At 38.1% G+C, this 27,285-nt stretch overlaps 1 protein-coding gene across 5 annotated transcripts in view; it reads right to left on the bottom strand.

The window, feature by feature from the left end:
* Positions 1–27,080, bottom strand: part of nbeal1 (neurobeachin-like 1) — a 68,555-nt gene extending 41,475 nt beyond the window's left edge. For 2 of the 5 annotated variants that reach the window (XM_051896594.1, XM_051896593.1), the window contains exons 1-11: positions 26,766–27,077; positions 25,759–26,134; positions 13,678–13,769; positions 9,891–10,052; positions 8,758–8,839; positions 7,533–7,660; positions 6,219–6,301; positions 5,718–5,803; positions 4,322–4,664; positions 3,576–3,682; positions 1,265–1,348 (exon numbers count right to left, since the gene is read on the bottom strand). In XM_051896594.1, the coding sequence (XP_051752554.1) occupies positions 1,265–1,348; positions 3,576–3,682; positions 4,322–4,664; positions 5,718–5,803; positions 6,219–6,301; positions 7,533–7,660; positions 8,758–8,839; positions 9,891–10,052; positions 13,678–13,769; positions 25,759–25,809 (1,218 nt within the window). In that variant the 5' untranslated portion in view covers positions 25,810–26,134; positions 26,766–27,077. Of the gene's footprint in view, positions 1–1,264; positions 1,349–3,575; positions 3,683–4,321; positions 4,665–5,717; positions 5,804–6,218; positions 6,302–7,532; positions 7,661–8,757; positions 8,840–9,890; positions 10,053–13,677; positions 13,770–25,758; positions 26,135–26,765 lie in introns of all 5 variants that reach the window. The other 3 variants (XM_051896596.1, XM_051896595.1, XR_007930573.1) reach the window with 2 other exon arrangements.
* Between the last annotated feature and the right edge of the window lie 205 nt (positions 27,081–27,285).

Here is a 27,285-nt window from a genome sequence, read left to right on the forward strand (position 1 = left end):
AGCCCAGACACAAAAAAGCTGCCTAGAGTTTGCCAGGGCCCATGCTGACAAAGATGAAGACTACTGGGACTCTATACTCTGGAGTGATGAGACCAAGATAAATGTTTTTGGAACTGTATGGCGTCGCAAAGGTGAGGAATACAAAGAAAAATGCATGGTGCCTACAGTGAAACATGGTGGTGGCAGTGTCCTTATGTGGGGCTGCATGAGTGCTGCTGGTGTCGGGGAGCTGCATTTCATTGATGGCATCATGAATTCACAGATGTACTGCTCTATACTGAAAGAGAAGATGCTACCATCACTTTTCCAACATGACAATGATCCTAAACACACATCTAAGGCCACTGTTGGATTTCTAAAGAAGAACAGGATGAAAGTGATTCAGTGGTCAAGTATCGAACACCTATGGGGAATTCTGAAGAGACAAGTTGAGCATCACTCTCCATCCAGCATCCAGTCTCTAAAAGAGGTCATTCTTGAAGAAAGGAAAAAGATAGATGTTGCAAAATGTCGCCAACTTGTTCATTCCATGCCTAGAAGACTTGGTGCTGTCATTAAAAATCATGGAGGCCATACAAAGTACTAGATGTAGTAGTTTTTGTTGTCTGGTGTACTCATTTTTGCATCACCCTAATTTGAGTAAAACTGAAAAATGTGTCATCTAAGTTATATTATTAAACTTACTTTCATGTTATAAGTTAAACAGATGTTATATTAAACTTAGTCTTGTCAACATTTTGGAAATTGTTTTTGTGCTCATTGAGATATTGTTTAAAACGTTACTTTTCAAAGGGGGTGTACTCATTTACGCTGAGCACTAATATATATATATATATTAGTTTTCATATTACACAATTTTTAATATATTTATCAGTATTTATATTGTATAATAAAAATAAATTTAAAATGACCATATATCTATATTATTTCTATTATACTAATGTATATTATTTGCATTATATCAGCCACAGTCAACTGTCTATATTATATATTATAACTGTGTAAATATATATTGTCTATTTAAAAACACAGTTAACCACTACTTGTCATGCAAGTTCCAAGAATTTTTTTTTTAAAATAATACTCTTCTTGTTTCAACCAGCATATCACCCACCCTTGCAAGTTTATATGTGACTTTTTTGACTAATAGTAACCCTGCTCAGGTGAGCGAGAGAGGGGTGTGGTCTTGTCCTGGAGTGGTCGTGCGGGCGGCGGGGGTGGGGGGCGTGGTGAACGGGGGTGACAGGAAGCAGGTTGGCGGTACCTGAATCTCACTCTCTCCTGTCAGTAACCTGTTGGTTAAATCTTTCTGGTCCTTGTCTGCAGCTGTGCACCTAGCATTAACCAGCTGCCGGGCGAAGCCGACCGCAGCAAGCACAGACGGTCAGATGAGAGGAAAGGGCAAAGGGTTAAGGTTAAAAGGTAGGAGGTCAAAGGTCATGACCCTAAGTGCCTAACTGTTCCGTCGCTAAAGGACAGAAACATGCATGGATAGAAGGCAGTGCTGCAGTTTAGATACGTGTACATGCTGTAAAGTGGTAACTATATAAGCACAGTAAGACAGGTTTAATAGCAACATACAACATACTAAAGAGACAGTTGGAACATAATTTAGCACACAGCATACTGTTCTTTAAGGCAAAGAAAAACAAACAGGATTGTAAACATTTACACAAGAAACTGATTGGCGAGACAAATTCTCTCATATGCATAAACACACAAAGAAAATCCTGCAACTGAACACAGTCAGTTAAAAGACAATGAACATTTATCTTTAGATTATGACAGGATCTAAAACACACTCGAACACACAGATGTTCCTGTCAAACACTGTAATGTATAAGGCAGAAGGTCATTAACATCATGTAAAAGTTCTTTAGTGTCAATAGAGCTCAAGAATTTACTTCAAAATCACCACAACCTTTTTTTAGAGATAATATATCAGTCTTTCATATTAGACCTACCAAGATCTTTAAGGTTGTTAACTTCATGTTTAAAGAATCACATTTAATTGTTGAATTCCTACACTGTTGAAAAAAAAAAAAGTGTAAAATTTGTATAATTCAGCTTGTCTGTAAAGGTACACCTTAGTGCCATGTTTACTGTAACCATAAACAATGCATATTATATTAGTATGTTAAGGTAATAATATGTAATCTTAGGGAATTAATTTGCACCCTTAAGGTACTTTCACTCTTTAGGGTTAGATAATTATATTTTTATAAGGGTAATAAATTATTATAAGTTTATAATATCTTGTTTTATAGGCTAATGGAGGCTGTTTGAAGGTTTGGTGTCACATTTTTTAATGTTTTTGAAAGAAGTCTCTTATGCTCACCAAGGCTGCATTTATTTGATCAAAAATACAGTAAAAACAGAAATATTGTGAAATATGATTACAATTTCAAATACCTGTTTTTTTGAATATACTTTAAAATATAATTTATTTGTGTGATGCAAAGTTTAATTTTCAGCATCATTACGCCAGTCTTCAGTCACATGATCCTTCACAAATCGTTCTAATATGCTGATTTGCTGCTCAAGAAACAGTTCTTATTATTATCAATGACGTTGAAAACATTGGTGAGCTGCTTAATACTTTTGTGGAAACTGCAATACATTTATTTTTTCAAGATTCTTTGATGATAGAAAGTTCAAAAGAACAGCATTTACTTGAAATCTTATTATTGTAAAAGTCTTTACTGTCATTTTGATCAAGTTAATGCATCCTTGCTAAATAAGTTTTAAGTATTAATTTCTTTGCTCAAACTTTTGAACAGTATAGATAATGTTAGCTAGCAGCTACCTGAACAATGTTAGTTAACATGAGATGCTAGTTGTAGCATTAGAGCATAAAAGACAGCAGTGGTGTTTTCTGATAAGAAAATACATTAAAGGGATAGTTGACCCAAAAATGAAAATTCTGTCATCATTTACTCACCCTCAAGTTGTTCCAAACCTGTACAAATGTCTTTGTTCTGCTGTACACAAAGGAAGATATTTTGAAGACAGTTTGTAACCAGGCTGCTTTGGGGCACCATTGACTTCCATAGTAGGAAAATAAATACTATGGAAGTCAATGGTGCCCCAGAATTGTTTAGTTTCCCACATTCTTCAAACTATCTTCCTTTGTGTTCAACAGAACAAAGAAATGTATACAGGTTTGGAACAACCTGAGGGTGAGTAAATGATGACAGAATTTTCATTTTTGGGTGAACTATCCCTTTAAGAAGACACAAAAACCCAGATAATAAAGTATTCACAATGGTTTTTCATGGGGATAGTAGTTCATTCATTCCCTTATAAAAGACACCAAGTATAAATCGTTTTCCCCACAGGCCTTTTTTTCTGATTTTCAAATACTTTTTTTTTTGCTTTGAATCAATATTGATTCATCTCTGAGTGGTTTAGAAGGTTTCAAGGCTCAGAACTCTTTACTGAAGATTTTTCGGAAATGAATGCTTCCAAAACAAAGAGACCTGACAAAGTCATTGTTGAGCTCTATTTTGATTCAAAACTGAGTAAACCCAAATGCACGCAGTGTAATGTAGTGTAGTGTTATAAGGGAAGCTCACCTTACTGTTCTGCAAGAGTCGGGTCAGATGCTCAAAGCAGTTACTGTTGAGAAAGATGGCCTGCAGAACTGGCCGGTCGGTGCATTCAAACATATCCTGAATGGTTTCTGAGCGAAATGGAGAACAGAATTCAGAACAGTGCTGTAGTCAAAAGCAGACAATTAAAGAGGACCTATTATGGCCTTTTACAAAGTCTTGATTTTGTGTTTGGGGTCTACTAGAACAGGTTTTCATGCTTGAATGTTCAAAAAACACATTATTTTTCACATAATTGACATTGCTGCAGCACCTCTCTTCCCAGTCTGTCAGTAATGCTCTGTTTAGTTCCTGTCTCTATGACGAAAAGCGCAATGTGCTCTGATTGGTCGGCTGGAGCAGTGTTTTGTGATTGGTCAACCGCTTCAAGTGTGTTCCGGAAATGCCACGGCCCTTACCACAACAGCGAGTTTCAACACACTCAACCAGGCCTCGCCCCTCTTTTTTTACATATGCCTTTATGACTTGGGCAGGAATTATTTAAATGAAGAATATTGCGTTGTGTTCATTCCCGGAGGAAAACTCAAGACTACAATGGAGGCGTTTCAGGGAGTTCAGAAACAGTGCACTCTGATATAGAGAATAACTCCCTTTGGAGTGACTTTGTAACTTTGCAGACCTTTTTAATGCTCAAACAGCAACATTACACACTAAAGAAAGATGGAAATGTAAAAAGCATAACAGGTGCTCTTTAAAGAAGATCTACTCACCGAGCATGTTCACCTGTAACGCCACAAAGCGGCTCTCCCAGTGCCGAGAGTGGGGTGGTGTCGGACGACCTTTGACCTGCGCTGTGGCGGCGGGGTCCGAGTTGAGTAGTTTGAAGTAGCTCTCCAGCACGGAGCTTATCTCCACCTGTCTCTGATCGGAGCTGCTGGCCAGGAGCCGGTGCACCACCTCCCTCAAACAGCCCAACGTCAACAGGGCCTTCCTGTCTGGAGCCTCGCTGTCCCAATCCTCCCCATCTCCACCTCCGCTCAGACACTCGCCTGTACCCAACACTCCCAGCAGCACCTCCATTGTGGCCGGCGAGATGGCCAGCAGAGCGTTACGCTGTTCAGAAAAAAGAAAAAAAAAGAACTTTCTGTCATTAATTACTCACCCTCATGTCTTTCCAAACCCATAAGACCTTTGTTCATCTTCGGGACACAAATTAAATTTTTTTATCCCCCATAGAAAGCAATGTAATTACTGTCATTCAAGGTCCAGAAAAGTAGTAAAGACATCGTTAAAATAGTCAACGTGACTACAGTGCTTCAACCTTAAAGGGATAGTTCGCCCCAAAATGAAAATTCTGTCATCATTTACTCCCCCTCAAGTTGTTCCAAACCTGTATAAATTTCTTTGTTCTGCTGTGCACAAAGGAAGATATTTGGAAGAATGTTTGTAACCAAGCAGATCTCGCACCCCATTGACTACCATAGTAGGAAAAAAAAAATACTATGGTAGTCAATGGGGGGGGGATCTTTTTTCTTATATCTTCCTTTGTGTACATCAGAACAAAGACGAACAAATTTATACAGGTTTGGAACAACTTGAGGGTGAGTAAATGATGACAGAACTTTCATTTTTGGGTGAACTATTCCTTTAATGTTATGAAGCGAGTGCAGTGCAGCGCTTCAGTGTTTACGTCCGAACGGCCAATACTGAGCCGGCATTCAGACGTAAACATGTTTTGTTTTGTTTTTGCGCACAAAAAGTATTCTCGTCGCTTCACTACATTAAGGTTGAATCACTGTAGTCACGTTGACTATTTTAACAATGTCTTTAATACCTTTCTGGACCTTGAATGACGGTAACTACCTATGGGGAATTTAAAAAAAAAAAACTCTCAGATTTCATCAAAAATATCTTAATTTGAGTTACGAAGATGAACGAAGGAAGGTCTTGCGGGTTTGGAACGACATGGGGGTGAGTACCTAATGCCAGAAATGTAATTTTTGGGTGAACTAACCCTTTTTGTCTTTTGTATGTTTATTTGCATACCAAATTGTGATTGGTGGAAATTTCATTTTACCACCACTGAGAAGTCACTTTATCATTTTATCTAAAACTTCAACACTACTCTTTTGCTGCAGTGGTGCACACCTGTGGATATGAGCTCACCTGTCCACCCGCGACGATGGCTCCAAACAGGTGCAAAAGGCAACATTTAAGACTGTCCTTCAGGTGCTCACTCTCCTGAAAACATTCTGAAACACACACACACATAAGAAACAAGAGGTGTCAGCTTTTTATGCAAATGACAAGGCAACAACTTGCTGAATTATTTTCTTGCATGCATCCTGTTAGACTTTTCTATCCTCTGTCTCTTCAGTACAGAATATTTTTCATACGTTCCTCAGTTCTACAGAATGAAAGGGAAGTATTGACTGCATTAACGCACAGGTACAGTCAGCAACAGAGTGACACTTCATGTCTCTGGCTTCAGCCATTAACATACAGATAAGCAGAGTGAGGTTATAAGCACAGGAACACTGAGACTGCTTTGTTTAGAGAGTGCTGGTTATGTGCCATCGCTGAAGGCTAAATGATAAAACAGCAGATTTGATCAGTAAATAAACAAACCACACGTCCCACAGGGTTCATCCAAAGAGATAGACTTACGGTAGAAGAAGGGCACAAACTCTACAGTAAGCGGTGCAGCTTTAAATTTCTGTCTGCTTCTTTCCACAGTACTGAGCTGCTGTCTGCAAGAGCAAACACAAACCAGATAAACAGACTCATTACTCACACTTCAGTTAGTGTCAATATAATATCACACACATGAATCATGCCATAGAGCAAAGACTGGTGAAGGTATTTTTTTTAAATAATTTAACATCACATTTTAATGCTCACAGTTCTCTGAAATCAGATAATGGTCACATGACATGTGAGTCGACAAATAGTAGTAAGCTTTTTATTTTGCTTTTATTTTAAAATTAAAACCTCATTGGGTTTGCAAACCCCAGTTTGGGAAACCCTGCCATATATCAAGTTGGCCTATTTTATATATTTTTTATTAATATAAATATTGATTGTTTTAATCATAATATACTACTTTAAATAATTAATAATAATAAACAATAAATAATAAAACATTATGACAGATATAAAATGTTAGATAACATAAATTAATTCAATACAGGTGCATTATGTCCCCAGTATTATGTTACTTTCAGTGACGTGTGCCAGGAACCCAGGTTAATTTCTCCAGCCATGTTACCTGCCCTCAAATAACCCTTGAAACACACACACACACACATACACACACACATACACACACACACACACATATACACACAGACACACAGAGTGGAAGGAGAAGCTCTTCACAAAACTTGTAGAACCAGACTACATGTGTTTATTGGTCAAACACAGCTGTGTTTTTCACTGTATATGCATTCGCCTCATTTGACGGTGTGTATCTCATGTTACTGAATAACAGGGAACTGCAATGGATTGAGTGTTTTGGGTTAGCACATAGCACATATAGCAACATATACACCATGACTTGTAACATAAACCCTCACAACATATATTCTTCACTGGCCTGTCATTTACAATGCATTTAACTGCAGACAATGCAATGTTTTTCTAATTGAAGTTATTTCAGAGGTGAAAAGTTCAAACATTTTGATGAAAGATTAGAAATATAAACTTTTTGTTCTTTAAAATAACACGCACTGACGAAACATTCACAAGAGGGCCAGGAATATATATTAAGAAAGTCAATGATTTACTTTTTCAGTAAATGATTTTCATTTAACATTGACTCTACAAAGATATTTTAAACATTCCAGCTCTCCAAACAACACTGGTTTATTCTACAGATTAGCAGCCTAATAATGCCCTATTCAGTGTGTATGAGGAAACTTCTGGATTAGTGCGTGCTTGTACAAAGAGATTAACAATTAAGGCATTGGTTGCATTTCTCACCCGTGAATGCGATGCCTCCAGTTGTGATAGGGATCATACAGACTCTCACAGAAGGCCAAAGCGTGACGGACAAACTCCTCGGCTTGTGTCTGATCAGCCAGCTCCTTCTCTTTTGTCTTACTCTTCAGCTAAATAGAGAGACAGAATTGTTGATTTACTTTATTACTGAGGAAGAGGAAAAGGAAGAGGATGAGGAAGAAGAGAGGAAAAGAAATATGAAGAAAATAGTAGAGGAATACAGAGAAAGAATACAGAAGAAGATAAAGAAGATGAAGAGGAAGAGGAGAGTAAAGTAAGAGGAAAGGAAAGAAGAGGGCAGGAAAACGGCAAAAAAAGAGTAGAGGAAATGGAAGAGGAAACAGAAAGGACATCAAAAAAGAAGAATAGGAAAGAGAAGAAGAAAAAGAGGAAAAGAAAGACAAAAAATGGTAGAGGAATACAGAGAAAGAATAAGGAAGATGGAAAGGAAGAGAAAATGAGAGAAAAAGGAAAGGAAGAGGAAAGGAAAAGGAAAGGGAAAATGAAGAGGACAAAAAAAAAAGAGTAGAGGAAATGGAAGAGGAAACAAAGAAAAAAAGAAGAAATGAGGAAAGAAATGAAGAAGAGGAAAGGGAAGAGGACATAGAGAGGAAACGAAAGACAAAAGTGGTACAGGAAATAGTAGAGGAATACAGATAAAATAAAAAGGAAAGGAATAGATAGCTGAAAACAGGAAATGGAAGATGAGAGAAAAGTAAGAGAAAAGGAAAAGAAGAGGACAGGAAAAGGGCAAAAAAGAGTAGAGAAAAGAGGAAAAGAAAAGAGGAAATGGGAGAGGGAAACGAAAAGGAAAAGGAAGTGGAAATGACAGGAGAATGGAAGAGTAGAACAAAGGGAAGAAGAATAATGCAACAAAAAGAAGAGGAAAGAACAGGAAAAAGATGAAAAAAGAGGAAAGGAAAGGGAAGAGGAAACAGAAAGGACAAGAACTGAGAGAGAAAATGAAAAGAAAAGACGAGTGAGAAATAAGGAAGAGTAGAGGAAGAGGAAACAGAAAGGAAAGGCAAAAGAAAGGAAAAATGGCAGGAAAAGGAAGAAGAAAAAGGGAGGAAATGGAAGAGGAAAAAGAAAAGAAAGAGGAAGTACGAGATGAAAAGGTAAAAACATAGGACAATTTTTGACAGTAAGAAAAAAGAAATGGAAGAATGGATAAACAGAAAGTTTGGTTTTAGAGGGAGTTACAGACCTGTTGGATATAAAGCGTCGTCATGGTGATGATGTGGTTTATGTAGGAACAGGCGCCAATCTCCTCCACATTTGACAGGTTCCTGTCAAACAGATCACACAGCTGTCAGTGTGGAGAAACTGCGTGTGCGTGTTTGAAATTGTATTGGATAGACCGCCGTATGACAGGACCATTAGTTCTAGCTGTCAGAGATTCCCCTGCCACCCCTATGATCATACATCACACACTGACTGCTGCTGTGTGTGTGTGTGTGTGTGTGTGTGTGTGTGTGTGTGTGTGTGTGTGTGTGTGTGTGTGTGTGTGTGTGTGTGTGTGTGTGTGTGTGGACAAATTACAACAACATTTTTCAACAGTGGACGTGCATGTGAAATGTTTGCTGAAGACAAATTTGCCCCAGGAGCTACACTATCATTCATACGTTTGGGGTCCCTAAGACTGCTAAATGTTTTTGAAAGAAGTCTCTTCTGCTTATTGGATCAAAAATACAGTAAAAACAGTAAAATTATGAAATATTATTGCAATTTTAAATATCTGTCTTCTAGTTGAATATATTTTTAAATATATTTTATTCCCGTGATGCAAAGCTGAATTTTCAGCATCATTACTCAAGACTTCAGTGTCACATGATCCTTCAGAAATCATTCTAATATGCTGATTTGCTGCTCAAGAAACATTCCTTCTTATTAACAATGTTAAAAACAGTTGTGCTGCTTCAAATTTGTGTAGAAACCATGATACAGGATTCTTTGATGAAGAGAAAGTTCAAAAGAACAGCATTTATTTAAGAGTTTCCTTAAGAGTGTGTGTGTGTGTGTACAAATGAGCAGCAGCTGCCATTCGAGTCAGACCATGAAAAGTCTCGAGGTGTCACTGAAAGTGGAAACCCCACATGAACCTTCAGCAGCAGGTGATCGGAGAACCCATGAAACATTCAGCAGGACCACGGGTGTCCAGTTTCTGTTTTCATTGAATTTCAATACACTTAATATTTTCATAAGAGACTGTTAAAATGACTTTTTTCTTTAGTTAGTTAGCCTTTCTAACCATAATACCGATCGGTTTCTGTAATGCGTTTTTCTTAGTCATAAAGTTTTCTCCCATCAGGACACTGGTGTGACGTCTCAGAGTCTGACCTGCAGATGACGATGAGGAACTTGAGGAGCAGGAGGGCTAACGTCTGCTGCTCGGGCTCCAGCCCCTCAGATGCTTTCTGCACACACTGTAGCAGCTGCAGACGCAGCACCTGCAGGATGTTATCAGGGAGCAGCGTCATGACGGGGGGCGTCTCCTCCAACCTGCAAAACCATTATAAATGCAAAACCATTATTCAGTGGACCATATGTTCTGAGTATGAAACTTATATGGTGTCATTTTGTGATGTTTAACTACGCTGAAAATGTTTAACTACGCTGAATCTATTCATTATTATGAATTAATGCATTTACTAATATTAAGTAACAATGAGCAATATATGTTACAGCATGTATTAATCTTTGTTAATGTTAGTCAATAAAAATTAAACTAATTCATTGTTAGTTCATGTTAGCACAAGTCCATTAAATTTAAGCTGAATAATGTATTGGTAAATGTTCAAAAATTAACACCAACTAAGATTAAAGGGTTAGTACACCCAAAAATGCAAATTCTGTCACCCTCATGTCGTTCCACACCTGTAAAACCTTCACTCATCTTTGGAACACAAATTAAGATATTTTTGATGAAATCAGAGCTTTCTGACCTCCCTATAGACAGCAACATCATAACCAATTTCAAGGCCCAGAAAGGTACTAAAGACATCATTAAAATAGTTCATGTGACTACAGTGGTTCAACCTTAATTTTATGAAGCGACGAGAATACTTTTTGTGCAAAAAAACAAAACAAAAATAACAACTTTATTCAACAATATCTTCTCTTCTGTGTAATTCTCCTACATTGTTTACGTTCAGTGCTTCCAGGTTCTATGTCAGAACACCGACTCATTATTGCCCGACGCTGTTCACGTGAGCAGCACAACGCATGCGTGTGATGCTGATGAAGGAGCCGGCCAATACTGAGCTGGCGTTTGGATGTAAACACGGAAGCTCTGCACTGTGTTCACTGCGTCAACTGCGTATGAGTCTGACAGGGTAGAGAAGAAATTGTTGAATAAAGTCATTATTTTTGTTTTGTTTTTGAGCACAAAAAGTATTCTCATCGCTTTATAACATTAAGGTTGAACCACTGAAGTCACATGGACTATTTTAACAATGTCTTTAATACTTTTCTGGACCTTGAATGATGAAAAAACACTTGGATATTATCAAAAATATCTTAATTTGTGTTCCGAAGATGAACGAAGGTCTTACGGGTGTGGAACGACATGAGAGTGAGTAATCAATGACAGAAATTTCATTTTTGGGTGAACTAACCCTTTAACTAATGTTAACAAATGGAATCTTATTGTAAAGTGTTGCCAAATAAAAATAAACAAAACAATTCCAATAATCCACTAATCTTAAAAGTTTTATTTACAACTTTGAAAAAAAAAAAAATTTACAGTGTAATTGACCCTTCGCCGGGAGTTTGATTGACAAGCGATCTAACCAATCATAACACCGAATCTGCCATTTTTTTGTTCGACAAAACAGTCAGGAGTTAGAAGATTAACCTCGGTGGACTTGAACTTGAACTTGAAAAATGGTCTTTCCGCGTTTGAAACAACATTCCTTCTCATGTTCATTCATGTTTATTTGATGCTATAAATTAACTAGTAGGAAAAGATGATCGGTTCACGAGCCGCTTGAGCTGAGGCGCTACAGCAATCTGTCACGACACATTAAAGAGCCACAAAATGGTTTTTATTGTTCGAATTTCTTAAAAAATTACACAATTTGAAAGCTGGGACTTTGTTTGATATCATAAATAACCTGCTCTGTCTTGTCTGTCGACGTGTTGTCAGTGTACTCTTTGCTCCGCGATGTATTTTTCACTCTGTGTGGCGTGACAGCGCCATGGCTTGTGGGACATAGCAACAGTAACTAAGGGGGGCGGGTCTTTGCGAAGGGTCAAATGCTTGGAAAATGAAGACCAGCATATTGGTTTTGAATGAGCAACTGATGACATAACTGTCATTTTTTAACTGACTACTTCATAGCAACTCTGGCATTTGTAATTCTGCAATCATGAATGCGAAGGCAAGCACTGCATTACAAGAGTGTGTTCTTCCATCACCAGAAAGACTGAGAGAACTGTACTGTAATGAAGCAGATCTGTGCAAGAGCAACACAGCTGTGAAGGAGAGAGAGCGCTAAGGGAAAAAAAACCCATTACAATCCAATCTCTCTCTCTCTCTCTCTCTCTCTCTCTCTCTCTCGGTTCCTGGCTCTCCTCTCGCTCTGCATTACGTAATGTCATCTGACAGTCTAAGCACTTCATGATCACATGACCACAGCTGGGAAAGCCAGAGTGATTTTCTCATGCCACACACTCTGCACTACTGCCACATAAATCCTTCAACACTTACCCTCTTTCGCTCTCTCCTTCTGTCCTTCTGTAAATCTCTTCCCCCTCCCCCTTTTATCTAGTTCCCTTCTCTTATTTTTTCCATGCATTCATGCACACACACATAGAGACTGGGCTGACTGAATTCTCTGTATTGCCACTCACTTGCATCATAACATGACCTTGATGGCAGTGCGTCCGTTAACTATGGTTCATTATAGTCAGTGGACCAGACTTAATCTTAACAGTCAAAAGTCTGGATATGCAAGACCTTAATCAAGAAAAAGCTGAAAGGGTTAGTTCACCCAAAAATGAAAATTCTATCATTAATTACTCATCCTCATGTCGTTCCAAATCCGTAAGACTTTCGTTCATCTTCAGAACAGAGAAGATAGCTGAGAGCTTTCTGTCTCTCCATTGACATCTACGCAACTACCACTTTCAAGCCCAAGAAAGGTAGTAAAGGCATCATTAAAGTAGTCCATGTGACTCCAGTGATTTAACCTTAATTTAATGAAAAATTAAAAACAAAAAAAAACAAAATAACGACTTTATTCAACATGGGTGATTTCAAAACACTGCTTCATGAAGCTTCGAAGCTTTACAAATCGAATCAGTGGTTCAGAGCGTGTATCAAACGGCCAAAGTCATGTGAACCATTGAAATTTCGAAACATTTATGATGCAACGAAGCCTTGTTTACTGAAATCACGTAACCTTGGCACTCCGAACCACTGACTTGAAACAAAAGATTTGTAAAGCTTCGAAGCTTCATGAAGCAGTGTTTTGAAATCGCCCATCACTAGGTATTGTTGATTAAAGTCGTTATTTTGTTTTTTTTTTTGGTGCACAAAAAGAATTCTCGTCGCTTCATAACATTAAGGTTGAACCACTGTAGTCATATGAACTGTTTTAAATATATCTTTAGTACCTTTCTGGACGTTTGAAAGTGTAAATTAACTTGCTGTCAATGCAGGCCTCACTGAGCCATCAAATTTTATCAAAAATATCTTAATTTGTGTTCTGAAGATGAACAAAGGTTGTTTTTTTTTTTTTTGTGCGTCACTTCATTAAACTGAGGTTAAACCACTGGAGTCACACTGATTACTTTAATGATGTCTTTACAACCTTTCTGGGCCTTAAAATTGGTGGTTGCATAGGCTGTCAATGGAGGGACAGAAAGCTCTCAGATTTCATCAAAAAGATCTTTATTTGTGTTCCGAAGATGAACGAAAGTCTTACGATATGAGGGTGAGCAATTAATGACAGAATTTTCATTTTTGGGTGAACTAACCCTTGAAGAGTTGTCACAAGGACCTAATAACCCCATATAATAACCCCAGAACTAATAAACCCCATTCCTGATCTGTCTTCAAGAACTGCATCTGTGAGAGGGTCAGACTGATTGATGAACGTAGCTAGACTGCAGTAAAGTCTACCTGGTTGGCGGTTTCTCGAAATCCACATCCAGGCATCTCTCATAGGAGCCGATGAAGATCTCCAACCAGAGTTTCAGATAGTCCGGGTCCTTCTACAGGTTTCAGAAAACAACAAAGAAAGAAAATAGAAGGTGTTAATAATGGGGGAAAATTATTCATGGAGATACAATCTTTTGCTCGATGTGCCTTAGCATTTACATTTCTGCATTTAGCAGATGCTTTTGTCCAAAGTGACTTGCATTGTTTTCATGTGTACATTTTATCAGTTCATGCATTCCCTGTTAATCAAACCCATGACCTTGAGGTAAAGGCATGCATTTTAGCTATCAACAGTTATCTAAGGTGTGTCCAAATGTTTCAGATTAGTGGGTGGATTATATCAGGTGCAACACGAGACACCTGACGACTAACAAACTGGCCTGTCAACATTCAAACAGGAATTGCCAAACTGGTACACATTCCAACATTCCTGAAAACAGAGTAGCTTGACCTAGAACAACGCTCCTTAGGAACATCCACAAACAACCCTTTCACCCTGATTATTACGGTCAGAATTAAATCTCGATCAACAGCCGGTGGCAATCTAATGAGTTTATGAAACACGTGATGCTTTAACTGACGTGACTGGACTGTGTCACGACTCATTGTGGTCATTTGTGTGTTCAATGCTTAAGCTGTTACACTCAGAAATCCAGAACAGGAAATCATGCTCAAAAATTCCTCTCGGTGAGATCATCAGAACACAGCTATGCACATCCATGCCAAAAAACAACTCTCAATAGCTGACCACTAAGAAACATGGACAACACAAAAAGAGTCTGTTTTTGACTTTTCAAAATTCTTCAAAAATGAGAATATAAGAAGAGAAAAGTAGAATGTATTTATGTGTGTGTGCAAAAGAAAAGCCCCATTCATTTGGGATCCAGAGGCAAGACACAGATGTCTGGATTTGGCCAAAGGTGGCACACCCTGTTTATTTAGAGATCACGCCACAGAATGAACACTGCCTCGCTCCTGATGCCCTCTTCGGCTGGAAGGGTGTGGGGCGATTCAGTCACATTCTCCTACTCATGCATGTCAAGTTGCCATTTAAAGTGGTTTTTCTTCCTAAAGCACTAAACATTAACTCTAAGTAGTCTTTTATGCTGTGCATGCTGTATTGCATGCCCTGGGGGAAGCTATTTTGTTGTAACCTGCACACCTGAATGAGTCCTGCATGATAATATAGTTACTTGATTTGTTTGTTCTTGTAAAATCAGTGCGATTACAGTTTAAAGTCCACATGAAACAGAAGTTGTGAAAATCTTTTCTTCCCTGTTGATGAATATCAGAGTGAAACAGCCTCTCGAACAAGAACAAATGTAGGGCGGGACTTGACTATGCGCATTGGAAATTGATTGGATGTGGTTTGCAGGTTGCCCCGCACTCACGCCAGTACAAAATATCTGAGAAGAGACGTTGCTGCAAAAGGGAGGGGAAGTTATTTTGATAGATTACAAGGCACATGAATTAAAAAAAAATTATGTGCACGGATAATTAATTTATAATAAACACTGCAATATTCCAATAAGAATTGTCAATTTTGATTTCATTGTGACTTTAATAACTTCAGTATCTGATAAATGACTACTTAGTACTAACAGTCTCATCCCTAAGGCTTCTTTCAGAAATGGTTATGAATTCATAGACTCTGGCAAAGAGACTGGGCAAACCAAACCCTCACTAATGCCAGGCATATGACCTACAGCCACAACACTGAGCTCACTCTAATCACATGGGCTAGACATCCTGTCCATTTGACTTGCCATAATAATCGACTTCTAGTATGCAGGATAGTCTCTCTCTCCTGTAAACATTTATATATCTGTTATTGTCTATTTCAAGAAATAACATGCTCAAGCTTGAGATGTTGTCAATTTCCACTGAAAATAATGCTGCCTAACCCCTCCATTTGTAAAAACAAAACATACCAAAACATGCATTTACAAGCCTAGCAAACCAGCAAATTTTAAAACCTTTCAAACCTGTATTGCTGTCTACATGGGCAGCAGCCTTCTAAGGCATTGTTGTGTTAGCATGGCTGCTAAGCTAACAAGAAGATACTCTAATAGAGTGCAGCAGGAATGAGTCCAAAAACCTAGAAATTAGTTTTTTTTTATAGGTTTTCTGGTAGATGTCTGAAATATGCTTTGTGGTCAACACAAGCTCAAGGTTTTTTCATATTTTATTCTAGAACATAAAATACATCTAGCAATACCCCTTTGTCTTAAAAAGCGGTTGCTATCAAGTGGCTAAATGGAACTACAGAGGTTTTCTGGAAAATTAAACATCCCACCGAACAGGTAAACTCATCTACTTACCAGTCCACTTTTACAGCCTCGTTTTGTTTATAATCATGCTCTTGCAAATTATTTTCACTCAAACTTTCCAACATGTAGATTTTAAATAAAAACTGAGTTGTCGGAAGCTAATGGTGACATTGACAGTGCAACCATGGTGTAGTTTGTTTATAGTCGACGTTTAGCTTTATACTTCTGCCGAATGCATTTAGGCTTCAAGTTCTGTTCATATGTGAATTTTATCTTGATGAAGAAAACATGTAAAGAATTTTGTTGTTTACAAAGCTGATGGAAAAATTCTATTTTGTTTTTGTGAAGGGAACCAGGATGATGCTCTTCAAATTATGGGCTGGCCTACAAAATGGCGTCATCCCTGCCAAACTTTAACGTACACAAAAAAACACATTTTTAACACAAATATTGGGTAAAACAGTTTGCTTCAACTTAACCCTCTGGGGTCTGAGGATTTTTGGGCCCTGGAGAAGTTTTGACATGCCCTGACATTTGTGCTTTTTTCAGTTGTTCATAAACAAAAGTGTCATTACACTGTATTCAGCACAAACTAGGCTACCATAATATGTGAGGAACATGTATGTACATGTTTGTTTTTTTGAAGGAATAACGTTTATAAATGGTTATTGAAAAAACAAAAAAACTTAAGTCACTGAAATAAGACCAAAAAATATATTAAATCTTAAAGACTTCTGGGTATTGGAGGTTGTAGACTAGAGTTTTTGCTTCAAAATTATGTAAAAATTATCCTGCCTACTCGTTCATATAAAACAATACAGATATTTAAATTTTGTAAGACACTTTTTGTCAAGAAACACAGTATGCGTGGAGGCATGAATCATCATGAATAATGCTGTGATTCACACCTGAGAAGACAAAGGATTCGCATTCAACAATTATGATGCTCACTGCTTCCAGCCTTGTGTGCTAATATGATGACTTAAAATGCTGTCTAGGTTGACAGAACACTTTCTGAAGACACATGAAACTGTATTCTCAAACAGGTCCACTCATCCTCAATGTGTGCTCGGCATTCACTTATACAGTTCTAAGTAGTACACAGAGCTCATATATCCAAAGTTATAAAACAGTTAGTTTCTGTCCTTGATTCTGATTGGTCAATAGCCTTGTTTTATTCATGATAAATGTATCACTACACAACACCCTTAGCAACGTAAACTGTATGTTCTCAATTGATATTGTTCATTGAAGCATACTGTATTATGTAAAAGAGTATTGTGAGAAAGAGATTGAGTGAGCAAGTTTATTGCCTGCATTCAGATTTAGCATTTTCCTAATGCTCATAATAAAAAATCTGTTAAAATGTCCAATGTATTATCTTGTCCTTTTAACAGTTAAGGGGTTTTCCTGTGACTGACAGCGCTAGTCAAAGCATTTGTCAGTTGCGTCTTGTTCCGTGTTCACAACAATTCAGTCTTTTCAATGTAAAAGTCTTCGCTACTGACTGACACACTCATAAAGACAGTCTTTGCCGCCATCTAATGGCGTAATAATGTAACTTCTGTTGCTCTTCAAGGTCAGGGACTATTTTTTTCCGGCAGAAGGAAGGCTTTTAGTGAAACCTTACTTCATGAAAGTTGCATTGATACATATTTTTGGGTTTAATATTTGTATTGTGTGGTAACCGTTTATAAAAGAAATAAGGTACTCAAGGCTAGTGCTGTATTGTGAATAAGTCACGGCTGAAGGGGTTGCAGCTTCACGTCGTGCCTAACAACGCCCTTCAGCCGTGACTTATTCATGATACATCACAGCCTCTTGTACCTTATTGCTTACTTAAACTAGCTCAAATGTTTCCTGGTACTAGCCCCATATGCAATAGATGTAAATGTGATGAGGAATCATTAATTCACATGTTCTGGACATGCCCCAAATTAGAGCGTTTCTGGTGATCAATATTTCACACCCTTTCGGCAGTTCTTAAACAGTTTAGAGCCAGAACCTCTGGTGGCAATATTTGGAGTAGCTCCAAATGAGTCGTGGCTGTCAGCATCTATGTGTAAAGCCCTTGCTTTCTCTTCCTTGTTAGCACGTAGAGCGATACTATTAAAATTGAAAGATCCCTTCCCACCCACCCATACTCAATGGATTAAAGATATGATGTCTTGTCTCTGCCTTGAAAAAAATAGGTATTCATTAAGAGGGTCGGAAAAACATTTTTTTAAGATGTGGGACCCTTTTATTGACTATGCTGATAAGTCTGTTTAAATAATGCCGTTATTGGCTTTTTTCTTCTTTTTTTTTTCCGAGTGTATGTGCATGTGACTCTTTTTATATATGACTGGAGGTTGATGTATGTTGACGTATATATATGTATGCTCGGTTCTTCTACGTACAATTCCTATCTGAATTAACGGACAATATGGACGCTACTCTAGATATTTGATGGTGAGGGTTGGGGGATTGTTATATGTGATTTATAAATATCAATAAAAAAAACTCTTAAAGAAAATGCTGTCTAGGTGGGCAACTCAATCTAGGTTTTGGAACAAAGCTACTACTTCAGATAACACCTACACATCAACCTCCATGCTTTAGCACAAGACTTGAGTGATAACCTCTGATCTCTGCCTATGCAAAGTTATATCCTTCAACTCAGGCCATCACCAGCTAAAGCTTCACAGGAATTACATTGATATTAATGCATACATTGCATAAAATGCATAATGCTTTCATAAAAATATGTTTTTAAACCCTCAAAGATGATCTGACTTGATCATTTGAACGGATGTCTCTGCATTTTTTCTTTCTCGTCTAATATCTTGTGCATTTCAGTAGTCAAATAATCCTTCACAACAGGAACTCAAGTTCCTGCGAGGATCGGATAGGGACTGTTACCATGGTGAGGAAAGAGGGTATTTGTGAGTGAGACAGCACTGCGCTTTCCAATCTCCCTCTCTCTCTCTTTAACACATTTTTCTCTTTCGCACCTCACTATCTTGATTTTCTTACTTTTCTCTCACACTTAATTTTGTATCCCGCTGTCCTTATCTCCTCTCCCTCACACTTTCCATGTGTGTGTGTATACATCCTGCAGTGCCCTCCGATCCTGCAAACCAGACGAGACGGCGAAAGGATAACAAGGCAAAAGAAAGCAGCCAAGACGATTTACGGACCTCATAATCTACAGATGTGCAGGCAAATTCAATTCATTAACATCTGCTTTATGCGCAACATCACAGGTGTGTAGAAGTTCTGACCTGATCTCAAGAGAGCTTTAGAATACTAAGCATCATTAAGAATCATAATTGTGCTTCTTTAAATAGGACTAATGGATAAGTACTGTACGTGTGTGTACGTATATAAATAGCACACAGCCCTGTAAAAGCCGTTTATAGCCATCATTGAAGGACAAGCCCTGATAATCACTGGCATTAACTGGGTCAAAGGTCAGCACACAAGTAGCTCCATCCCATTCACAAGACAACTGCTGCTGTCACACTCCAGCATGTGTGTGTGTGTGTGTTCAGTGACTCTGTGCAGTCTATCATTATCTCAGAGGGGGCGTGTGTGTGTGTGTTTATGGGATCATGACTGTAACCAGGAAACACAAAGACCAGCTTCTATTAAACTGCTTGAATAAACAGATCATATGAAAAGAGAGCACTTTCATCATGCAAGCTTCATTCAGTCCGTCCGGTTCTTCCTTCAGTTGTTTTCAACTCTGTTTCATTCACTCATCTGCCATGTAGACATTTGTCCATCTGGCATTTTTGTCATTCAGGCAGACAGCAAAGTTGCAACACTTGGTGGATGTTTCCATCTCAAAATCACCAACACCCGTCATGGAGACTCTAACCTAGTTTGGACAATAATTGTTTTTATAAGGTTGTAATGTCATTTTATTTTTTTAGGAGGTGCTAGCTGCCAATTTTATTACTGTCTGAATTGGAAACATCAGCGTTTTTCTCTCACAACCCAAAAGAAAATTACCTGATCCAAACAACCTGCTAGTTTCTGACAAACTGGATCTAATTCAATGCAAAAAGTAACCACTGCGAAATGCAGGACATTGACACTTTCAAATAAAGGGTACTTGTTAGTAGTGTTTGCTAAGTTTAATAATATTAGCCTACTACTACTATTGTTCATACTTGGGGTTAGGGTTACAGGTCTGTTCAAATCACTAAAAATTAAACATTGATGTATAATCAACCTAACTATCCTTTAACTCCTGGCATTCCTGCCATTTTGGTTCTTACAATAGCGCTTATAAGTTTTAAGTCAGTATGTTTAAAAGAAAGAAAGAAAGAAATTAATACATTTACTCAGCAAAGATGCATTAAATTGATCAAAAGTTATAGTAAAGATATTTATAATGTTATAAATAAAAGCTGTTCTATTGAACTTTCAATCCATAAAAGAATCCTGAAATAATGTAATCATGGTTTCCGCAAAAATAAGATGATAAGAAGAAATGTTTCTTGAGGAGCAAATTTCTGAAGGATCATGTGACTGAAGACTGGAGTATTGATGCTGAAAATTCAGCTTTACCATCACAGGAATAAATTACATTTTAAAATACATTCAAATAGAAAACAGTTATTTTTAAATTTTGTAATAATATTTCACAATATTACAGTTTTTATGTACTTTAGATCAGTGCTGGGGGTAACACATTACAAGCAATGCGAGTTACGTAATTAGATTACAATTTTAAATAAATAAAGCAAGTTACTTAGTTTTCCCATTTAATGACTTACAGCTCTCCTGTCTCCTGTGGATAAGTGGCGTTCCATGCGCTGTATAAACATGATAGTTATTGTAGCTCTAGACTAAATGTAAGGATTTACTAATGTTTGTACTGTCTATGTTTGTTAGGATACTCGCTAAGATGGGCATGTTGACATAATTTGTGTGTGAATTTGTCCGTTTAGGTGCAAGACTTGAAAGAGAATTTGCGCGAGAGTTTTTGCGCGCAGTGACTAGGCTCTCCATGTACGCGCTTCGGATGAATACAGACAAGTCTTCTCGCGGTGCGCGCGAGTTCTCTTTCGCGTCTTACGGATGAATGTTTAAATTGGCAAGGTTTAAATGAGTTTAGTTTAAACACCGATAGCAACGTGCGATGTTCAGGTCTCACCTGCGCTCGCGTCGCGCGCTATCAACACCAGGGTGATGACGGCGTAAATGACTGGTCAGAGAGCATTCTGTATGCACGTCATTGAACATTTGTTTACAGTGACTGTTTTAACGTATTGGGAAACTAGAATGCATATCCATCGACTGAAACATACATTAGCCGAATCCTATGTCTGTTTTACACGTTGTTTTCAACAAACTATATTATAGATGCGTAGTCAGATTTGGGATGAACCGCGGTGCAAGCGCGTGCCGAACAGTGGGTGGAGAACCGAACGGTTTGATTTTTTTTACAGCGAACCGTCCCACCCCTAGCAAATACACATGTATATCATTTAAACAAATCTTTGAATACCTAATAAACATATTCAACACTGTTTGTGATGATATAAATGCAGCCTCTGGGTGTAAGAGGCTAATCTAAATGACCCCAAACTTTTGAATGGTAGTGTATATGGTCACAACATTCAAGTAGGAGAAGTGGGACCTGTGTTAAAATGTAGACTTCAAGGAAGATGAGAACGGTAATCAGAAATGTAATTTTGCCATGAGATGAAAAGCAACATTACATTGAAGGAGGGACTCGAGTCATAAATAGAAACCAGTAAACAATTACCTAGCAGCCAATTAGAGCAAACTAGCAACACCTGAGCAACTGCTTCACCTTAGCAACACCCTAGCAACCACAACTTTTTCTACAGCCAAACATATTTTCCAATAATATCGATTTTAAGAAATAGGGCTTGTCTTATTCTTCATCTAATGGAAGCAAACGGCATATGTTATCACTGAAAATGGACAAAACCATACTTCAGATACTGCTGAGCAGGAAACAGAGGTGTACAGAGGGTAAGGGTTTGCTGTCATACTTTAATACAGGTGTTTCAACAGGAAAACACCACTTGGCTCTCAGTACGAGACTAAAAGGTTCCCAGAAAAAAAGAAAAAAAAAACATCTCTAATATTTGTTTGTTTTCTTCAGCACTGGGTTAGATTATTGATTTTCGTCTGCAGCTATGTTCTCTCTGTTTTGTGAACAGATAAAACAGAAAATATAGAGGCTGAGCAGGTTAGGCTCCATATCATTTTGTCCCAGTAAACACAAAAACACATGTCCCAGAATGCAAAAGCCGTCGTAATGTCTGCCAACATACATAAACGTTAATCTGACAGACATAACAGTTATCATTAGGCTGCATTGGCGTGCTTAAGAGGAAATGTCACTTCACGCTGCGTTCTGAAGATCACAGGCTGGTTAATGTATGAGAGCAGGAACCATAAACAAAAGCAAAGGTCATTTTTGCAGCAAACAAAACCACACTGGACTTCTGACTATCAGCTCATGACGGAAATCATGTTAAGGACGAGCTGGCAGTTTGAACATCTCACTATGAGAGTGTCAAGACTCCACAACTATTTGATTAAAAACTGAAACAAAAGTGTTGTTCACAGAATATTATGTTTCTGCCATGGAATAAAAAAAAAAAGTTAAAAAAGGTAACTGCAATTCTGACTTTTTTCCCCTCACAATTCTGAGCTTATATCACATAATTCAATTTTTTTCCCCCTCAGAATTACAAGAAATAAAGTCACAATTGCAAGAAAAAGTCTTGTATATATCTCCTCGCAATTCTAACTTTTTAAATTCTAAGAATTGTGAGATAAACATGGAATTGCGACAAAAAAGTCAAAATCATGAGATATAAACTCGCAATCACAACAAAAAAATTCAGAATTGTGAGATATAAACTCACAACTGCGAGAAAAAAGTCAGAATTGTGAGATAAAAAGTCACAATTACCTTTTTAATATTTTTTACTCCGTGGCAGAAACAAGCTTCCATAGTATATATCACAGATCATATTTCATGATGCTCTTTTATCATCATATCTCATGATTTAAGCTTTAGGAATGAGTGTTGCAAATTAGTCTTCGCTACAAGCACTACGATACTTGCATTGGATGGCTGTTGTTTCAGTTTTATTTATGTATATTGTATCTGTCCCTATTCAAATAAACCATAGATAAATCATTTAAAACCTGATCAGTGAAACGTGCACGTGTTTTATTTTTTTTTTATCCCATTTCCAACTTTTCTTTTATCCATTTTAGACCTAAATCACACGCCCGCTGCCACAACCAAAGGCTAATGTTCAGGAAAATCTTATTTTATGTGACGGGTCATCTGGATAAGTCCTGAGTCCCTGTGGACAGCCGCGGCTCTGAGGGGCTCATGGTCTAATCGCTGTATTACGCTGACATGACAGACCCACAAGACACTGCTGACAACTGCAGACACTTGGGCTCTTGAGGAAGCAAAATATCCTCTCTTGTAGAAACGATAACGGTCTGAAAAATGTGTTATTATTACATTTGTTCTGGATTATTATTACAGTGTTAAATCGCCTGTACAGCAACCTAACCTCACCGCAGTCTGATAATCACAACAGTCTCAATAACAACAAGGATCTGACAATACGAGCGTGGTGGTAACCTAGTAGTTAAAGATCTGTACTGGCAACACAAAACACAAAGACAAGGAAGTATGCTATTGTGTTTAACTACTCGCCAAGATCAGTCTGCAGCTATACAGTGCTGTTAAAAACTAAAATTATTAAAAATCTGCAATTAAAATAAAGCTGAATTAAAGTAAAATATAAATATTAGATGAAAGTTCACACTACCACCGACACACTACTACATGATCCCATTTGCGGCCACACGAGCAACACTGACAGTTGGCGACAGGATGTAGGCGTGTCCAGTGATGCAACAAAGTTGAGATTTCTTTGAAGTCTACATGAAACGGAAGTTGAGATAGACTTTACTTCCGTATTGCGACATATATCCGAGTAAAGAGGCTTTTGGAATGAGAAAAAAAAAAGTAGGACGAGACTTTGTCTTCGGGAATTGATTGGATCGTAGGAAGTTGGGCGTTGCTAACTGAACGGAGGCGGATCTGAATGCCAGTTTGCATTGGCGTTTTGGGGGCCTGAAAAGGCAAACTTTTGAAAATGGGTTTAAAAAGTACAAGTTTTACAATTTCAGAGGTAGTCCAAATTATCTAGTCTAGTGATTATCTCAAGGGATGTAAGGCTCTTTAAAGCGAAAATGTGTAGTTTCTGAACCACTAACAAAAATGGAATTGCAAAAATAATGTTTGAAAACAGATTGCCTGAACACTCCCCCTATCTGGCATTGGCTAGTCAAACAGTTAGCCCCGCCCCCAAACTCACAGCATTGGTTGAGCCAATGTTGCACAAACAGTCACTTTTGGGGGGAAATTGACATATAAAAGGTTTACTTACAGTTGTTTCTACATATTAAACTGGGATCAGAGAAAGTATTTTAAAGGGGTGGTTGATTATGATTTCACTTTTTAAACTTTAGTTAGTTTAGTTTAGTTACGACGCTCAAAGTTCAATGCAAAGGAAGATATTTTCTTTTACAGAAATCGCTGTTTAAGGACTACAACAAACGGCTGGTAGGGACTACAACAAGCTTCTTCCCAGGTTAGTGACATCACTAACCCTAAAATTTACATAAACCCCGCCCGAGAACATGCAACAGAAGGGGTGAGGCCATGTTGGGCTGCTTTAGAGAAGAGGAAGAGTTGTTGTAGTAGAGTGTTGTTACCATGCTAAAATGTCATTTTACGCCGGACTGCTTCACAAATGAGGGTCAATTCAACGCTGGATTTGCACAAAAGATTAACATGACGGCACATGCTAGTCGATGAGTTGAGTCAACTCCACAGCAACTACATAAATTTATCAACTAAACATTCAGAAACATCCAGATGCATTCTAAAAGTTGTAACTTCTTCTTGAGTCTCTCCATCAGTGTCCGACTCTGGTTTGAACAATGTAAGGCTGAACACCGTTACTGACAATCCTCATTTTTCGCTGCGTGAGATTCTACAGCTTTGTTGTTGTTGAGCAACTGAAGCGCGAGCTGTTAAAGCTCCGCCCTCTTCTGGAAAGCAGGCAGGGAGCAGCAACTCATTTGCATTTAAAGGGACATACACAAAAACAGTGTGTTTTTGCTCACACCCAAATAGGGGCAAATTTGCTATAATAATAATAATATTAAGCTATAATAAATTATCTGTGGGGTATTTTGAGCTAAAACTTCACAGACACATTCTGGGGACACCAGAGACTTATATTACATATTGTAAAAGGGGCATTATAGGTCCCCTTTAAATATTGTAATGTAAAGCAACATTATTTTCTCTTCAACCCAAATGCATCTGGGGTCAATGAGGAAGAATATCCAGAACACAATCCATCACTATGCACTGAATTATCTCGAGTTAAGTCTGATTACATGACGTCACGGAGGGAGTTGGTAGAATTTCCATCAGTGAACAGAAAAATGAACATTCACAACCACCTGAGATCAATGTATCTCTCCAGAGGGCATTCTGATGTCATGACAAGCGTTCACATTCTGTATAGAACACAGTGTACCAGCCACATGCACTGCACAAGAAATAAATAAATAAAACAGCGCTCCTTCTTATGTGCAAAGAGATTATTTGGTCATGCTTAGTGCATGAGATGCAATGTGCATGAGAAATTAAATGCATTAACTCTATGAAGTGCATCTACTGCAAGCTGTTTACCTTATTGCAGTACAGCATCCAAACCTCATACAGTCTCTCGGTCGATGCCATTCTGCACTGCAAGCTTTGAGCATGTAGGCAGAAATCTTCCCAATAATAATGTGATCAATATTCCCGAGCCCTCATGGCGTTAACATCCTGCCAAAAGGAGTTTGCCCAAATGCCACATTTGCTCGTGGATCACAAATCCCACCAATGGGTGAATAGGAGTCGGTGTTAATCCAGGGTGACAGATCGTGTCATTTCCTCTGTGCACGGTGAAATCACATCCATCATGTGAACGGTACGAATCCCAGATGACTTGGACTTGTGCGTTTCCGGCACTTTCCACCAGCAGCTTTGTGATATTCCAAAAATTCCTCTGTTCTTCCAAGCCCTGTCGACAAATAGAGCACATATTAAAAACAGCCCTGTGCTTAGATGCAATTCTCAAAAGCATATTTGCATGCCACAGATAACAGTAAATGTGCAATACATGACTCTGAGAGAAGAAAAAAATATCCCAAAATAAACAGAGACCCATGACATCATCTCAAGCCAACTCAACATGTTCACAGAGCCAACATTATATTACTGACTTTGAAACTGCAAGTCATGTAAACTACATTTTAACTCCAGCATTGACCATATCATATTATATTTGTGCACTTTTTATTAATATATACCCAAAAATACGCACATAGTAAAAGAGTTGATCTAAAACTCTAGGTTTTGTTACTGTATGCTATAGATACTAGACAAAAATACTGACTCTACATTTAGATAGACACTACTAGAAGGTGTCAAAACATTCAACACTTGTGCAATTCTGTAAAGATATGTCCAACAACATATTCTTGAATAAAATATTTATTTTAGATTTAGATTTAACACTTTTGAAACCCCCACTAATGTCAAGACTTGTCATTTTATAAATATCAGATCATAATAACAAATGGCAACGGCATATACAAGACTAATAAGATCTCTGCATTAATAAATCAGTTTACTACTACTCGGAAACTCACCTGCCTCAACAAAAACAGCCTGTCGAAACTCCTGACCCGAAGCTTATGTTCTGGTTACGAATCCAGGAATGTTGCATGAACTGAAAGCGCCACTGACATTTAAACCAGGTCAGTTTCAACAACCCAAACTGGCTTTTGACTCATTTTTTAACCAGATCAGCCTGACAGCCCGGATGCATATGACGAATATCATCGCACTGGACTGCGACGGCTCGTTACAAAGCCACAGCACAGGATCGGGCGGCTTGAAGGTGTGTGTGTGTGTGTGTATATGTGTGTGTGCGCGCGCCTGTGTGTGTTTTCTTCGTAGATGTTTTACGACAGGCCGCACTCCTTTACGTTGCCTATGTGGAGCTCATGTGAGTCGCAAAGGCGTGGCTGAAACTGGCGTTCGGTTACGTAATCTAATTAATATTAATAACCACGCTTTTATCATTCGCCAACTGCTTAGCGATCACATGCCAATGTCAGAACGTATGCCCGTCAGCCAACCAAGTAGGCTCACTGCATAAACATGACC

The sequence above is a fragment of the Ctenopharyngodon idella genome, chromosome 6, assembly GCF_019924925.1.
Source record: "Ctenopharyngodon idella isolate HZGC_01 chromosome 6, HZGC01, whole genome shotgun sequence".
In the NCBI taxonomy this organism is placed as follows: domain Eukaryota; kingdom Metazoa; phylum Chordata; class Actinopteri; order Cypriniformes; family Xenocyprididae; genus Ctenopharyngodon; species Ctenopharyngodon idella.